Source organism: Quercus lobata, chromosome 12 (assembly GCF_001633185.2).
Source record: "Quercus lobata isolate SW786 chromosome 12, ValleyOak3.0 Primary Assembly, whole genome shotgun sequence".
NCBI classification, from domain to species: Eukaryota; Viridiplantae; Streptophyta; class Magnoliopsida; order Fagales; family Fagaceae; genus Quercus; species Quercus lobata.
The window spans coordinates 39397408-39414750 of NC_044915.1; the positions used below are offsets into that span (position 1 = coordinate 39397408).

Consider the following 17343-nt stretch of genomic DNA (forward strand, 5'->3'; position numbering starts at 1 on the left):
ACAAATATCTATGAATATTTGAATTCCAACTCAATCCCATTTTTCTAGAAATATGGATTTTCTTAATCTTTAATTGAGAATAACTTACCTAGTGTTTTGTTAAAAGAACTAAAAATAAAAACTGAAAGTTAAATAAAATAAGCTGATTATTTGTTTGTTGAAAATCCTAAACATGTTGCGCGTGGGAGTAACAGTGAACAATTGCTAGCCTGTCGAAAAATGCAACAACATTGGGAAACGGAGAGTACGAATGACGGCCGCTGTGTGTGTCTCGTTCTCTCTTTCTTTTCTCAATTTAACGTCGCTTCACCGCCGTTTACATCTCTCTCAAATCTCTCTCTCTCTCTCTCTCCTACACACTTTATCTCTCTGCAGTACACACACTCTTCCCGGCCAGACTCATTAACTGTGTTCCTTACAGTTCACGCTAAACGCCTGCTCTATCTCTCTCTCTCTCTGTCATACAAACAATAGTAGAACTCTATATCATCTTCAGTTTATTCTCTCATAACACCTTCTTCTTGTTCATTCTCTCTCACTCATTTTGCTTTGGACACAATATGGAGAAATGGGTGTTGTTGGAGTGGAGAAGCAGGAAGGAGCTGTCTTTGTGTTTGTGTTTGATAATGGTGCTTCTGTTTTTTCTATGTCCTACTGTTTCACCACTTGATGACCAAGGTATCTCCTTTTTTTTTGTGTGTGTTTGAACTTCGAGCATTGTTCTGTTTTGTTTTGTTTTCTCTTTCTGCCAAGAATTTTCTATGGTTGAAGCTTGTTTTGTAGCCCAAAGAAGCTATATAATAAGAAGCTTCCAACTTTGAAGTCCAAGTTGTTGTTTTTGGCCTTGAAAAACCATTAATGGCTTATGCTTTGTGATTCTCTGTTTCCTTGCTTCCAAACAAGGAACAAAACAAAAAAACCAATGAGTTTTTTGAAACCTCACTGCGTGTCTGTGCTTCTCTTGGAGTATTTTCAACTCATATTGACCAAAGTCAATGAGTCCCATCACTTGCCCTGTTGTTCTTGGTCCTTGCGTTTCCACATTTTCCCACCATCCAAACAGGGTCCAAAAACGGAATTACGAAAAGAGACTTCCTCTCTTTATATGCAAAGTTATATTCTTTTGCTTGTCCCACAGAACCATATTATCAGATAATATCACTGTATGCGTATTTATTTTGGTAAGTGAACACGCACACGTACTCTCATTCTAATACATAAATGGTGTGGATGTAATTTATGTAGGCAAAGCCTTAATGTCGATAAAGGCCTCGCTGAGCAACGTAGCAAATGTTTTGCTTGACTGGGATGACTTGCACAACCAAGATTACTGTTCCTGGCGAGGTGTCTTTTGCGACAATTCCAGCTTCTCTGTGCTTTCTCTGTATGCTTCTCTTCCTAATACCCACGCTCTTTTTTTGGCACTAAAACTCCGATGAGCTATACCGTTGCATTTTTTTTTATCCTGTATTCTTATTGTTAAAATGTTAGTGTCAAATGGGTTTGTTTAATTCTAAGGTTTCTGTTTCATTGTTGAAGGAATTTGTCTAATTTGAACCTGGGTGGAGAGATTTCACCAGCCATTGGAGATTTGAGATATCTTGTATCCGTGTATGTTTTTGACTTTTATGGCACTTCTGTTTTTAATTTTTTTTTTAAAGTTTGTGATGCTTCTGTACAGGCTTCATATAAATGACTATTAATTGTGTTATGTACTTGGAAAAATTGCAGAGACTTTCAAGGGAATAAGCTAACTGGTCAAATCCCAGATGAAATTGGAAACTGTGGTTCTCTTGTGCATCTGTATAATTTCTGTCTCTTTTTTTTTCTTTGTTTTTTATCCCTTTTCAGGGATATGACCACACAAAACTTTGAAAGCATTGTACTTTTGATAGATTTAAAAATAAATAAATCTACTCTGAATGTAGGGAGCTGTCTGATAATTTGCTGTATGGGGACATCCCTTTTTCGATATCTAAGCTTAAGCAGCTTGAGTTTCTGTAAGTTTTTGCTTATACATTGCCTTTCCGCATGTTATATTTCACAGAGACATGTTTTTGTTGTAAGAACTAAGCCAATTCCCTGCGTGTAGGAATTTGAAGAACAATCAGCTCACTGGTCCTATTCCTTCAATATTAACTCAGATACCGAACCTCAAGACACTGTAAGCTTCTCTTGATTATCATGTGTTCAAGTCTATATGCTCCCAGTGGCTGCTAGAATGCAGTAATTTTCTATGATGTTAATCTCCTAATTGGTCATGTATTAAGATCATTGCATATTCATTTCTGCTGATAGAACTTGCTTTTCTTTTGGTATTTTTATATTTAGTGATCTTGCCCGGAATCAGCTTACGGGGGACATCCCAAGACTTCTATATTGGAATGAAGTACTGCAATATCTGTAAGTACTGGAGTCCTCACTAAGGGATTCAATTAGACCATCCTGTCATCTGCATTATGTTTTGGTGAAAGGGGGACGGTATTCTTTGATGTTTTGGCTCTGTTTTGTTTGAAGGGTATATTATCAGACGGTAGAAGCCTATAACTTTTCAATCGTTTGGTTCAAATTGTGTTTGCAGTGGGTTACGTGGCAATGCATTGACTGGAACACTCTCGCCTGATATGTGTCAATTAACCGGCCTGTGGTATTTGTGAGTGCTCAAATTCTGTCTTGTGTTCACTTTGCATTGTTTTCCTTCTTTTTGGAATTTTCTTTGATCATCAACTTGAAATTATCTTATTCTATTTCCAGTGATGTTAGAGGCAATAATTTAACCGGCACAATCCCAGACAGCATTGGGAACTGTACAAGCTTTGAAATCCTGTAAGTCTCATTACTTATGTAATTTTTCATTTCCCTTTATATGCAGTGTAGGTTTTCATAAATTTTTAATTTGTGTTGGTAATTTCAGTGACATTTCCTACAATCAAATCACTGGTGAGATTCCGTTCAATATTGGATTCCTACAAGTGGCAACGTTGTAAGTTTCCTGCCAGACTAGAATTTTGTCAATTTCAATCACACAAGGAACTGTACAATTTTTGAGATGAAAGTTTGTTTATTTTTTATCACATTCTGTTGCTCATTCTGCACTCAAAACCATTGGGGCATTTTTCAGCAATCTTGTCTTGTGTTTTAGGTCCCTGCAGGGAAATATGCTAACGGGGAGGATTCCAGAGGTGATTGGTTTAATGCAGGCCCTGGCTGTCCTGTACGTATGCATGTTATTGCTTACAATTTAAAGAATTTTTTTCTTCCTGTTTTGTTTTTGCCATGATATTTTAATTGAAGTGCTTTTCATGTGGCTTTTACGAGTATCTTCTGCCTAAATTTTAAAGAGTTGTGTATTTTATATCCACTCTTTGTAGGGATTTGAGTGAGAATCAACTTGTTGGGCCCATACCGCCAATACTTGGCAACTTGTCATACACTGGAAAACTGTGAGTTCCTGTTGCCTGAAATGTAAACTAATTTACCAAGGGATTTTATGCATTTGACACCTGTTTCACCAGATATCTCCATGGCAACAAGCTTTCCGGGCCAATTCCTCCAGAGCTTGGCAACATGTCAAAGCTCAGCTACTTGTGAGATATATCCCACCACACTAATCTTTAAGATCATTTAGTTATATTTTTTCTTGTGTACTGAACCAGGAGTATTTGCAGGCAATTGAATGATAACAAACTAGTGGGGCAGATTCCGGCTGAACTAGGAAAGCTGGAACAGTTGTTTGAATTGTGCGTATTTGTTACTATCGTCTGTTCTTTTGTAATTTACAACAGTTTTCTGTTGTTAATTTCCTCGTTTTACAATGCCTCAGGAATCTTGCCGACAATGAGCTAGAAGGACCCATTCCATCCAACATCAGCTCTTGCACAGCATTGAATCAATTGTAAGACGTCTAATTTGTTGTAACGACTTTTGTCATCAACTACTTGTTTTTATCTATTATTTTTCACCTACTCTACGCACGTTAACTTGTAATGTGTTTGGTTTTGTATCCTCTCTCTGAAGCAATGTACATGGTAATCGCTTAAATGGATCGATCCCATTGGGTTTCCGCAATCTAGAGAGTTTGACCTATCTGTAAGTGATGACTCATTGAAATCAAATAATAAGTTATGATTGAGTTGTACATGTTTCCTGTAGACTGATCTAAGAAAAATATTCTGCTCCTGCAGAAATATATCAGAAAACAATTTCAAAGGCTGGGTTCCTGTTGAGCTGGGGCATATTATTAATCTCGATACACTGTAAGTGTCATAATGAAGTTTGTTATGTCAGTTGGAGTCCATCTAAGCTGAGGCTTCTCAAATTTCCATGTTGGCAGGGATCTCTCAGGAAATAATTTCTCTGGTCCAATTCCAGCTTCTGTTGGTGATCTTGAGCATCTTCTCACCCTGTAAGTCTGTAATTTAGCCCCCCCCCCTCCCTTTATATATCTGTTTTTGATTATTCTCTCTGGAGTCATTGGTTTACCATATATCATGGCAAATAATGTTGTTGATGAAAATTTATGGTCAGGAATTTAAGTGGCAATTGTCTTGACGGGCCTATACCAGCAGAATTTGTGAACCTCAGAAGCATACAAATTATGTGAGTTAATCAGACATATGGGTGTATTTGTCTGAGTATTCTTAAGCCATCACATTTCATACTCTATCCTTTGGTATTTATATTTTTACCTTTAATTTTGTAGTGATATGTCATTCAATAACCTTTCTGGTAGCATTCCTCCAGAGTTTGGGCAGTTGCAAAATATTGTCACTCTGTAAGTGTCATCCCGTCTGCTGCCCCTTCCTAATTTGATAAGGTTTTGTACCTAGCATATATCTGGATTTCATGTTAATGTCATTTCCCTTTTGGTAATATCATATGGTAGGATTCTGAACAACAACAACTTGTGTGGAGAAATTCCTGATCAACTAACAAATTGTTTCAGCCTAGCCACTTTGTAAGTTGAATCTCCTGTTACTAAACATGTTTTTTCATGTAACTTATGAGGATTGCTCTAATGCTCAATTCCCAAATATTTTAGGAATGTCTCTTACAACAACTTATCAGGCATTGTACCTCCTATGCGGAACTTCTCACGGTTTTCAGCAGACAGGTATGGGAAATAATCGTTGTCTACATTCATGTAGGCTCCTGTACTGACTTGTGTTCATTTATATCAGCTTCATTGGTAATCCTTTATTGTGTGGCAACTGGTTGGGATCAATATGTGGACCTTACATGCCAAAATCTAGAGGTACTTGCTCATTTCTATTGGTGTGATTTTGTTACGTATCTATCAGATTCTGCTACCATTATATACATAACGATCACAGGCTTTTGTTCATGGGATTGGCTGTTGGAATTTTATCCTAATATTGCAATATATTTTTCTCTACCCCAGCACTTTTCTCTAGAGCCGCTGTTATTTGTCTGACTCTGGGCCTCATCGCATTATTGTCTATGGTAATAGTTGCTATTTACAAATCCAACCAACCAAAGCATTTGACAAAGGGTTCTACTGGAACAGGGCAAGGTAATTTTACTCTTTGTAATGCTAAATTGACTTGTAAAGGAGTGGGTTATATTGCATGTCTTTAACTCTGTATCCTAATGTGCTTCTTTCCTTGCCAGGCCCCCCTAAAATGGTAATTCTTCGCATGGATATGGCTATTCACACCTTTGATGATATAATGAGAATCACTGAGAATTTAAGTGAGAAGTATATCATAGGCTATGGTGCTTCTAGCACAGTATACACGTGTGTTTTGAAGAATTCCCGACCCATTGCAATTAAGCGAATTTACAACCGGTATCCTAACAACGTACGAGAATTTGAGACTGAGCTTGAAACCATTGGTAGCATCAGACATAGGAACGTGGTCAGCTTGCATGGTTATGCACTGTCTCCCTATGGGAACCTCCTCTTCTATGACTACATGGTGAACGGTTCTCTGTGGGATATGCTTCATGGTTAGTTGCTTGCCTGAACTGTTGTTTGTTTTCGTTATGTTAATATCAAAAGTTTTGGTGCAAAGGAATGCTGTCATGTTCTTTTAATTTGTGGAACACAGGAAGTTGTTATAGTTGATGCTTTGATTGGGTGTAGAATTACGTTTATAAAATAAAACTTAAGGTGGTAACTAATTTAAGAAACAGCCAAATGGTCAGATTTTGTTTGGGTTATAAACTGTGAGATTGAATACTGTTGACTGTTTTGAGATTTCAGTCTTCTACAGAGGGAAGTAACTCCTGACACAGTTGAAATTCACACATTTACCAGTTTATTTATTTATTTCAAATTTTAATTAATTAATTGGAACTGGCACTGCCTGATTGTTTTGAGCTGACGTACATGACAGGATCATCAAAGAAGGTAAAACTTGATTGGGAGACACGATTGAGAATAGCAGTTGGGGCTGCTCAGGGACTTTCCTATCTTCATCATGACTGCAACCCCCGAATTATACACAGGGATGTCAAGTCCTCAAATATCCTGCTGGATGAGAATTTTGAGCCTCGTCTCTCTGATTTTGGGATTGCCAAATGCATCTCTACCGCCAAAACTCATGCATCCACTTATGTTCTTGGAACTATAGGCTACATTGACCCAGAGTATGCCCGAACTTCCCGGCTCAATGAGAAATCGGATGTTTATAGCTTTGGTGTTGTTCTTCTGGAGCTACTGACTGGGAAGAAGGCAGTGGACAATGAGTCAAACTTGCATCAACTGGTCTGTTTCCTGTTCTCAAAGTTTATACTTGAGTTGTTTTACTATGGTCTATGGATGAATACATTTTTCCAACTTGTGTTAGAGGCTCTGAATCTTGACGGATCTTAAACATTAATTTAGATTGACGTAGTTGATTTTGGTCTTAAATTATTTCATCCATTTTTTTAACTTGATTGAGTTATATTCTCAGATATTGTCAAAGGCAGATAATAACACAGTAATGGAGGCTGTTGACCCCGAGGTTTCTGTAACATGCATGGATTTATCCCATGTCAGGAAGACCTTCCAACTTGCTCTCCTGTGCACGAAGCGTAACCCATCTGAGAGGCCAACCATGCATGAGGTTGCAAGGGTCTTGGTCTCCCTGCTTCCAGCGCCTCCCAGAAAAGCCTGTCTTGATCCACCGAAGACCATTGACTATGCTCAATTTGTGATTGACAAAGGACAGCAACAATCAAACATGCAGCTGCAGCAAGTTCAGCACAACAATTCATCTGATGCTCAGTGGCTTGTTCAGTTTGGTGAAGTTATATCCAAGAACTCCCTTTGAAGGAAGTTTACATTTCAGTCTTTTTGGCATCCATTATAACAGAAACAGAAAGAACAAAAAAGAAGAAGGATGGAACATGGGGAAATCCCAAGTTTTGATTTTGATGGGCATAGTTCTCTTCCAACTAGATTATTATGCCCATCTGACTAGGTTCCACAACATTTTACTAACTATTTTAATGTATTAAGTTCTATATACAACAGATCAGTCTAAGTTTTGAACAGCTAAATCTCCAGCCTTTTTGTACAATCATAGCCCTGACTATCTGTAGGTACACTTATTTTGTTTAAGTACCAGGTGCCAGCTAGTCTATGTTCTAGTGTAATTAATATATGCAGTTATAACCCTTTATTAAATGCTTTTGTCATTCAATAGTTTCACATGATTTAGCTGAACCTGTAAGATTCTGCTTCTCTGAGACAGGCTCACGAGTGTTTTTACCACTCCTATTATTGATGCTTAACTGGCTGGTGAGCATCGTTAAAGAAATGTTGAATAAAAGAAGGTCAGGACTTGTATATATACCACATGTGGAACCATAGCAGTACGAAGCCTATGGGTTTCTATGAGGCGCATTTGTAGGAGTGCTGATAATTGGTGGTACCTGTGAAAGGTTTGGTTCCATGGCACAACACAACGTCCTAATGTAAAATCATATATTCTATACGACCCCATTGACTTCCAAAATAGAAAATTGATAGTAAAATGTACATATTTGACACTCAAACCTATTATATGACAAGAAAATTTGAGATATTTCCGTGAGGAAAAACATGAATCTTTCTCTATATTTCTCAGGCTTTTCTGCATTGCAATCTGCCACATAAAGCTTTTGATAAGACCAAGGAAACTAGGAAAGATACTAGAACGCTTTACAATGCTGGTCTCTGCTAATTTTATTAAGACTACAACTGGAAAAAATGGATTTATTATTTCATTCGCTACAACTGATAACGCACAAAAATTTGTTATCAACCATAGTACAACTGAGAAAGCACAAAAAGCTGCTATCAACTATAGACCCTGAAATATTGGGTTGGTAAGGGCATCTTCCCTGGAATTTGATGGAGTACAAGGTCCTCATTGTTATGCAATGCATGGGTAAAGCATTGACATAAAAAATGGAAGGGCATCTTCATGCTCTTGTTCTCAGCATATGTCTCTGCTCCTGCGATATGAAGGTCATAAGTAATACCAACCAGTTCTTTAACGGGCACAATAAAATTTCATAACAATTTGAGTTGTCAACCCAACATATGTAAAAAATATATATAAAACAAGATCACCACAACTCAAAATAAGGGTGTTGTGAAAATCTTGTAAATTTTTGTTATAACCCTAGACTTTCTGCAAAAGAATTCAGTTGGACATAAATCACAAGAGATTAACATGATTCATAGCAGTACAAAAATAGGAAACAGAATAAAACAAATGCATTTAAAAAAATATTTGTCTAAATAATCTCTAATAACCAATCTTATATTTCACAACATCTATAGCATGACTGAAAGCCTGTTTTTCCTTTTCCAAATTTCTTTACCCCCACCAAAAAAAAAAAAAAAACTATAAAGACCAAAAAAAAACTCCTCATTTGATAAGTACAAAGAAGGGAAGGGAACATACAATGTCACTTGCAGTGATAAGGTGGACATCATATTTTTGTTGCTTAAATTCAGGTTCCTAAAAGAAAGTTATGGCCAAGAGCTTTGTAGGTCTGTGGCATAGCTTGTTTTTTATTTATTAAAAGAACCATGGTTCAAACCCTCCCCTCCCCATTGTTGTAATTAATGAATTATTATTTTTAAAAGAAAAGAGAAAGAGGATAGTTATTAACTTTGTGAAAATAATATGACCCCTATTCTTACCACGAACGTAATCTGATTTCCCTGGTTTCATGTATAGAATAAATTATTACTTATATACATTAATTAAACTCAAAAAAAGAAAAAGAAAAAAGCTGCATGATTTTTGAAAAGTATCTAATGTTCCATACAATAAGACTGAACAAATAACAAGGTATACTTCAATTCAAACTAATTTAGAACCAAGTGCTACCTGTTACTGTACAATTGTGGTCCAACTTCAGGAATCATCCTGTAACTCCCACATTGATACTGCTTCCCACCCAAACTCTGCAATTTTTCTTCGAACAAATTTATCACCTACAACTTGGATGTAATGAAACCATGAGCATTAAAACAGATAATGAAACTTTAATATAATTATTTCTAGTCATAAATACTAGGTTTCCCTATAATTTTGGATTAATAGAAACTACAAAATGCTAGCTAATGTCGTAAGTAGCCACACAAACATACCTTGCGTGCTTTAAAAGGTTTTGGTGTGTTCTCTTTTGAATCCTTAATAGAGCAATGAAAACACTCACGTATTAGTAAGAACACAAAATAAACTTAGCAATTTCTGTCTTCCAACAAGCAAAGGATGAAGAAACTAACCTTAGTTGGCAGAGGACTTCTTGACGGAGATTTCCCATTGAGCTGGGCATCAGATGCTAGGGAGAGCTGGCAATTATGACAGCATATTAGTAGCTATATTAATATGACACAAGGAATTTATAAATTGCATAATTGAAAACAAGATACATCTATGCAAAAATTACTTGACAATACAATAGGCATAAATCCACTCTAAAAGGAGACTAAGAATAAATTCAATCCAAACGGACCCTAAGAATAAATCACAAAATACCCCAATTTATTCATACCTTACTCAATAATTCTATTGGTGGCTCGACTAGAAACCTCTTATCTGTTGAAAAACCGAGTTCCTAATAGGAAGCATAAGCCAAATGTTAAAAGAAGGAATAACTTCAGAATTAGTAAACCATTAATATAAAGAGCTGTGCATAAAGGATTTTGTATTAAGTTACCCTTGGGACTGTGGTTTCTTGTTTGGAATTTTGAAAGACACCAAGTTTCTCTTTTCTTGAAAGTATCTGTATTGGGTGCAGCATGGCTCACAAATGGTTATCACTAACAATAAAAATCTCAATAAAGGGCTTCCAAATGTTATTAATGAAATTACCTTATTAGTAATAGGGTGAGGTTTAGATTTGTTGATTGTTTTGCATTTCTCCTGGCTTAAAGCATTTAGCCTATGATTGAAAATTAAGCATAAAAGCATAAGCATCTGATAGGAAGATATTGTATAAATGAGTACGAAATGCTTGCATGTATGAAGAACATCATAAAGGAAGAGGAAAAATAAAATAATTGAGCTCAAAAATCAGATATTCTATGTGATTGTTCATTGCATAAGAAAAATGAACTTCAGATTCTTGGAGAAAATATTAGGACTAAAAAGAAATTAAAAAGCTCAGAAATGTGGATCAAGTCACAAGGAACAGCAATAAACTATGACTCTTAAGTATTATTACAAACACTTCACACTAGAGAGGATATGAATGCAAAATCTTCAACTTTGAACAAAAAGATGCTAAAATTTTAGACATTTTTACCTTTTACCGTCCATGGCTTCATATTGTGAAATAAATTTAAAATTATCTATGCTCCCCACCTGCAATGAAGAGATTATTAGCTTCTGATATTGGAGAATATAAGAACATATTGTGGAAATGATCATCTTTATGACCTACATTACTGGATGTGTGTTGCGTAGTCCTCTCTGAGGTCTTCAGGTGAAACACCTACAAAGCAATTGAATGTTGTCAAGATATTTCAAAAAAGCACCCATTATAAAAAGACAACAGCAAATAAACTTGTTTGCTAATTACTTGGAACTCTTGCAGCTGTGATATTTTCTTTTTAGGAGGAAGCAATGAAGGAGCCTCGAGAATCTGCAAAGCCCAAGAGTCATGTGTTAACAAGGTCATGTGTTGTGCCATACATATATCATATTAGATTTCTTCAGAAATGTAAAATTCCCCCAAAACTCAACAAGAATTGACTTAATAAACTGAAAAGTACCAACTTTTCTGTTCAAGGGGTGCGCTTTGAAGCTATGGGTATTTGATTCTGCATGTTCACCCAACCCTGTGTTGATCTTAGACCTGCAGTTCAGAACATTCAATAGGGCATCAACTCATTATGCATATTTTGGTATTTCAACCTCAAGATGTATATATTCACAATCACAATCTTAAAAGAAATGACTATACCTATGTATTTGGGCCCTACGTGCTGTTGCCAGATCAGGTTCTCTAGGAATAGTAACTTTAAGTCTAGTATGCACATAGTTAACATCAATGGTTGCAACCTGCAATAACAACTCAAAACAATTTAGCCAATCAACAGATGATACAGAAAGCATTGACAAAAATAGTGTTTACTAAAGAAACATGTGTTAAACAAGATATGTTTAGTGAAAGGGTGATAATAATTTAAGCATGGGCATATACTCCCTGACATATGTAGCATACCTTTTTAGGTACCTTGTGAAGCAAAAGAACTTGATGCTTCAGGTGAGCAACCTGCTTTGCAAAATTAAGGAATGCTCTTAAGATTATCATATGAGAGATTAGTGTTAACTATTGAATACTTTATTCTACCAGGAAAAAAAATACTGAATATAGTATATAACCAAATTCTAAAGACATCTTACTAGTTTAGCAAGCTTAAACTTCGAAAATCCAAAAAACTAAGAGGTACAATCAGAACTCTGCATTTCCAGATAAATATCAAAAGAATCAACACAAGATGTTACGATTCCCATGTTGTATAACTAATAAATGGATGTGAGAAAAGGGGGAAAAATAAAGAGTTAACAGAAGCATTGTGTCATCTACAATATAGTCTCATCAGTCCCTACATATTCATGTTGCAGGCAGTGTTTCGGAGATCCAGAACTATTCTTACAAATCTTAGTGTTTCCTTCGCTACAACTTACCATGGAAAATTAGCTAGAGAGTCAACATACATTTGAAACAGATCATTACATTTTTGCAAATGAAAATGACCTTCAGTGAAGTGAATGATTTACAAATCTCTTAAGTTCAATCCAGATTGAAGCATCTGTGTATTACTAAGACGATGTTTTACTTATGTCAATCTTTAAAATAATTAAAATTGAATTCTGTTTCTGGCCTGAAAAGGAGTCTTAACATAATTGTAAAACCTTCAGTTTGAAGATGTAGTTTACGCATACAAATGCTCCAGAACTCATGGCTATAATGACAATTATAAACAGATCAAAGGCATCAAAATACCGAATTAACAAATTCTAGTGTACCTTCTGCAAGTAACCAGCCTCCAACTTCTGCCTTTTTGTAGCTTGGTTGTCAATCACAGGAAAGCTCCCTGAACCCTTTTCATCAATATTCTCTAACTTCTTCTGAAACCTAGGTTTGTTCTGCTTGGCCAAATGACTTGCTGTTGGTTTCATTAAAGTTGAACTCCTAGTTGACTTGACAGGGGAGTTTGTTTTAGATTTTGGACTAGCTTGGGCCATCTGAGCACTGCTAAATGAATCTGTGGAGGACATGCAATCATATTGGTGAATAAATACTTCTGTAATAATTTGTCAACAAAAACTTAAAGAGTGAATTCTATAGCAACAGAATTAAATTCATGCACAAGCTAAATAATATGAAAGCACCTTTGCCATTGCTTGTGGTTCAAGTTCAACTTCCTATTGGTAAGATGCTGATGACTTTCCCATTAGACCTCTTGCAACCATGCACCCACTATATTGGTAAATATAAGTGTTTGGGACTCAAGTTTGGATTAAGGGAATAAAGGAATCCTTATAATACAATTCAAACCTAGCATAATATATGGTTGAGTATTTGTCATCAGTTACCAACAGGGCATCATACATATTAGCACTTGATTTTCACTGCCCAAATGCAAGTTTAACCATATATATATATACACACCAGTGTTACAAAGCTCTCACTAAAATAAGTCTCCTTCCACGGAAGGGTGGGGGAGAAAAATACATTCCATGTACATGAACCTCTATTCTGAAAAGCAAAAGAACTTTTTGATCAAACCAAGGTTCTTTTGATAATTCAATAGTTAAAATAGGGGTGAGGGGATTTGAACCCTAGATGTCTTAAAACACTAAGATATGCCAACCAGTTGAGTTACAAAACTCTTGGGCTAATCAAAGCAAGATTCTTGAAAGGGAGGGAATTACTTCTCTCAAAGGCTGCAAGTAATTAAATAATTTGGACTTTGAGAATACAATGAAGATGATAACAAAACTGCATGTGTTATAGACAGATAAAAAATGGGTATGATAAAAAGGTTAAAAGAACCTAAAATGCAGTGCAAAATTGGCATTCTAGATACACAACTGACATATACCAGATATCCACACATATATGGGCCAAAAATACTGAAACAAGCATCTTTTGATGCAGTAAACAGAAATTGCATTTGATGTGCAAGCACATAAAATTATTTATTACTTAGAGTCGCATTAGATTTTTATTTTGTATATATGTAAGTGCTACTTAAGAGTCACATTAGATTTAGATGGCATTCAATTTATATTTTATAGCTTCCTGTAGTGACTTATTAAATTAAATTTTGTTCACCACCACCCAAAAAAAAAAAAAAGGACTATGCAGTACTGCAATATGAGTTGTTGGTCATTACCATGTATTGCCAAAAATCCATTTTACTTTTAGAAGGCACTCAAGTTAAAAAAGAAAAAGAAAAAAAAAAAAAAAAAAAAATCAACAACAACAACAACAATTACTCAAACCAGGGGCTCTTTTATATATATATATATATATATATATATATAAAGGTAAAAAATAGAACACTAGAATAATATGAGTCACTAAAGAGATTGGCTCATAGAATAAAACAATCCTCTATTGTTTTCATTTGATTACATGAGTGCGGAAATAACATGGATCCACTTGTACTTAAATTAAAACTGAAAGCTACAATACACGTTTTCTGGACCACTTGATTCTTCATTTATCCCTTTAGAAGCCAAAGAAAAAAAACAAAACAAAAAGTGGGGAATCCCCTCATATTGGAGGAAGAACCTTTAGCCGGTTTTCGGATTTCCTACCTCCCACCAACGAGCAAAACAAAGAGACTTGCATGGACCAGATGAGGGATAAAAAATTCTGAATGTAGGAAAAGTATAAAAAAAAAAAGAAAAAAAGAAAAAGTTTATTTTCAAAATTGGTTGTATGTTCAGGTTATAACCTTACTTAATATCTTTTCATTGGAGGTAAATTTTGACAAATCCACTATTAATTTAAATATTCTTTTTATATACTTTGTGCTTGCAAAATTTCTAGAAAATTGAAAATCAATAGCTATGTCATCAATAAATTGTTTAAATTACAAGTTTTTATAGTTTAAAATTATGCATAAAATATAATTTTATAAATCATATAGTAAATAATATCCAATTGACACAAATTTGATATGTGTATTAAAAGCGTAAAGAACATACAATTCAACAGTTAGATTTTCAAAATATGTAGTAATAATTATTTTATTGAATAATATTGTAATCTTAGACTATAACCAATTTTGTAGTTAAATTTTATCAAAAAAAAAAAAAAAAATTGCCTATATGGTAACTATCATTTCATAACTTGTTCAAAAATGGGGAAAAATTCTTTTTCTAACTTCCTATGATAAGGATAACAAAAAGATTTATAGACCAAATCAAATGCTAAGAGGTAAACATCCTAGAACAACCAATCTCCATTAATCACTATATCACGATTGTCACGATTGTCATTAGAATATTTTGTTTTAAATTTGACCCAGGGCTAACTAACCATTATCTCAAAAACTCATTAACTATTGATGCCAAAACATGGTAATTTTATTGCTAAACTTATCATATGATTGTAGCCCAGAATTTCATAACCATGTTCAGCATGAAAATGCTCAAAAGTTTCTCAAACATAGATAATGATTAAAAATTGAGACTAATAACCAAATTGATTTTATTCATAATGATTATCACAGGAAAAGATGAAGTTAAAGAATTGAGTAAATTGATACCTTTGTTATTATCATCGGTTGCAGAAACTTTGGGAGTTGTGCAACTGTCAGAATCATTCCCAATATAATTCATGCGTTCATCATTTCTCAATTTATCAGAGGAAGTTATAATTTCCACAAGACCTCCTTTTTCCCAGTTCAACTTTATCATGAAAGCTAGAGATTAATAAATAAAAAAATTAAAAACTTTGAAGCAGACTAAACCACATGACATTGACATGACATGACACTATAATTGATCATAACTTTGTAACCACCAAAACAAAAAAAAAAATTTGAAATTAAATTGATGATGCCCATTGAGGTAGATGATGAACTGTCACTGTTACCAGTACGGTACTAAAAACTCCCATTCATTTTTTCACAACTTCCCCACTTCAAAGTCCAAAATATTAAATTTCTGATTACAAATTTACATACAATAAGTCTACTATGTACCCAACCCGACTTTATGATTAATTATGATTACTGTATAATAAAAACAGTATCAATGACGAAGGTAAAACATTAAAATCAAGTTGTTTCAATCGCAATAAATTATATAAGCAGTCATATATACGAAAATATACAATTTACGGACTGAAATGCTTACGCGAAGGGGGGTAAGTTTTCGTGGAATTGAACCAGCGGCCGGCTTCGAAGGCCTCCAAATCCGTCTCAGGCAGAGTGAAGTCGTGGAACCGAGGCGCATCGAACTCGTAATTGAGATCCAATTCTTCACCACCAACAAAAGGTTCGATAACAAACTCCTCCAAGTATTCTTCTTCCTCCATTTTTTTTTTTTTGATTCACAGAAACCAGCCAATTGATATCGTAACTATTTTTTTCCCTTAAATTATTAAAAAAAAAAAAAAATCTTTTATAGAGATTCGAAGAAAGAAAAAGCTCTGGTTTTTCACTGTTCCGGGAGAAACAGCAAAACAAACACCATTGGTTTAACGATTTTCCCTCACTTTCTCTCTCTTTCTGAGCTAGCGAGAGAGAAAGTTTCGATCATTCCCTTCAAACCTCCATAAAATCGAAAAAGAAGAAGTTTCTTCCTCTCTCTCTCTCAAACTTTCCCGGCAATTCTCTGTTTTTATATATTTTTCCGGGAAAGTGAGTGAGTTAGGGGGAAAATAGTGTTGTGATTGGATGGAAAATCGAAATCCCTAATTTTTTTTTTTTTTTTGGTTGGAGTTAACGGAGAGAGAGCCGAGAATTTCGGTTGGTGTTTTTTTAACATACATACATGCATGAGATGAGAGGAAGAGGATGAATGAAGTGTGCGATGAACTGTTGTTCGTTTCTGTGTGCACTATATATTTATAGCGCCCAAATTTTTGATGGGTCCCACTTTTTAAAACGGTGGAGGTGGGGTCACCCCTTTCTGTTTTTCCAAAACCCTAATTTAGAGAGAATGTGCAGGAATATTGTGTCCCCTCTCTCACCTATTAAAGGGGAGTACGATATTATTGTATCCTAGAAATTGTCTATAATTTTCTTCCAAAATTATGAGTTATTATTTATGTATTCTGGGAACTGTTTATAATCTTCCTCCAAAATTATAGGTGGATAACGTTTCTCATTTTTATGACTATTGTGCCTTTGGTATTTAGACGAATGTCATATTTTAATGAACAAAAGGCTAATAACTTATGGCATGTTTGGTAGACTGTAATAGACACTGTAATATAATAGTTATTGCTATGGTTTAGCTATTCAATAGTTTTGTTATGTTTTTATTACAGGGAATAGTCATTCCTTATGAATAGCTATTCTTTAAAATGAAGAATAATTATTCATCTCTAAAAGGGTTGTAATAGCTATTCCTTAGTATACGTAATAATTTCTAACATTTATATATTTCCAAATAAATAAACTTTCTATATCTACCTAACAATTATGGAAATAAAAAATCATAAAAAAATAACTCATCTCTCTAAAATTTAAAATATATTATTTTCTAGGAAATATAATAGTATGAATGAAATTTTTCCTAAAATAGATCATAAGTTTTATTCTAATATTACAACTCACAACCAAACTAATGAATATGTTTAATTATTCCATTACAACACATTTTATTTCTGGTAATAAGATTACCATTTCTGTTGTAA

At 34.6% G+C, this 17343-nt stretch overlaps 2 protein-coding genes across 7 annotated transcripts; one reads left to right on the forward strand and one right to left on the reverse strand.

Annotated features, from left to right (window-relative positions):
- The first annotated feature begins 260 nt into the window (after positions 1 to 260).
- LOC115971358 (LRR receptor-like serine/threonine-protein kinase ERL1) lies at positions 261 to 7636 on the forward strand. Its single transcript, XM_031091228.1, has 27 exons — positions 261 to 678; positions 1246 to 1384; positions 1540 to 1611; positions 1732 to 1803; positions 1929 to 2000; positions 2093 to 2164; positions 2332 to 2403; positions 2582 to 2653; positions 2755 to 2826; positions 2915 to 2983; positions 3143 to 3214; positions 3372 to 3443; positions 3516 to 3587; positions 3669 to 3740; positions 3824 to 3895; positions 4018 to 4089; positions 4185 to 4256; positions 4334 to 4405; positions 4528 to 4599; positions 4703 to 4774; positions 4886 to 4957; positions 5042 to 5113; positions 5181 to 5254; positions 5402 to 5533; positions 5632 to 5970; positions 6360 to 6730; positions 6921 to 7636. Exons 1-27 carry the CDS (start codon positions 561 to 563, stop codon positions 7278 to 7280), a joined length of 2970 nt encoding a protein of 989 aa, XP_030947088.1. The 5' UTR covers positions 261 to 560; the 3' UTR covers positions 7281 to 7636.
- Positions 7637 to 7720: 84 nt separating this feature from the next.
- LOC115971359 (protein TPX2-like) lies at positions 7721 to 16508 on the reverse strand. Of its 6 annotated transcripts, XM_031091230.1 has the most exons (17): positions 15837 to 16508; positions 15245 to 15400; positions 12489 to 12727; positions 11680 to 11730; positions 11419 to 11516; positions 11232 to 11310; positions 11035 to 11097; positions 10897 to 10947; positions 10759 to 10817; positions 10326 to 10395; positions 10171 to 10236; positions 10006 to 10068; positions 9737 to 9802; positions 9599 to 9640; positions 9336 to 9442; positions 8414 to 8448; positions 7721 to 8329 (listed from the first exon to the last, which is right to left on the reverse strand). In XM_031091230.1, exons 1-16 carry the CDS (start codon positions 16015 to 16017, stop codon positions 8430 to 8432), a joined length of 1410 nt encoding a protein of 469 aa, XP_030947090.1. In that variant the 5' UTR covers positions 16018 to 16508; the 3' UTR covers positions 7721 to 8329; positions 8414 to 8429. The 6 variants fall into 6 exon arrangements, with proteins under 6 accessions (XP_030947090.1, XP_030947092.1, XP_030947089.1 ...); XM_031091232.1 differs by having other exon boundaries at positions 7721 to 8448; positions 9336 to 9412; XM_031091229.1 differs by having other exon boundaries at positions 7721 to 8448.
- Positions 16509 to 17343: the final 835 nt, after the last annotated feature.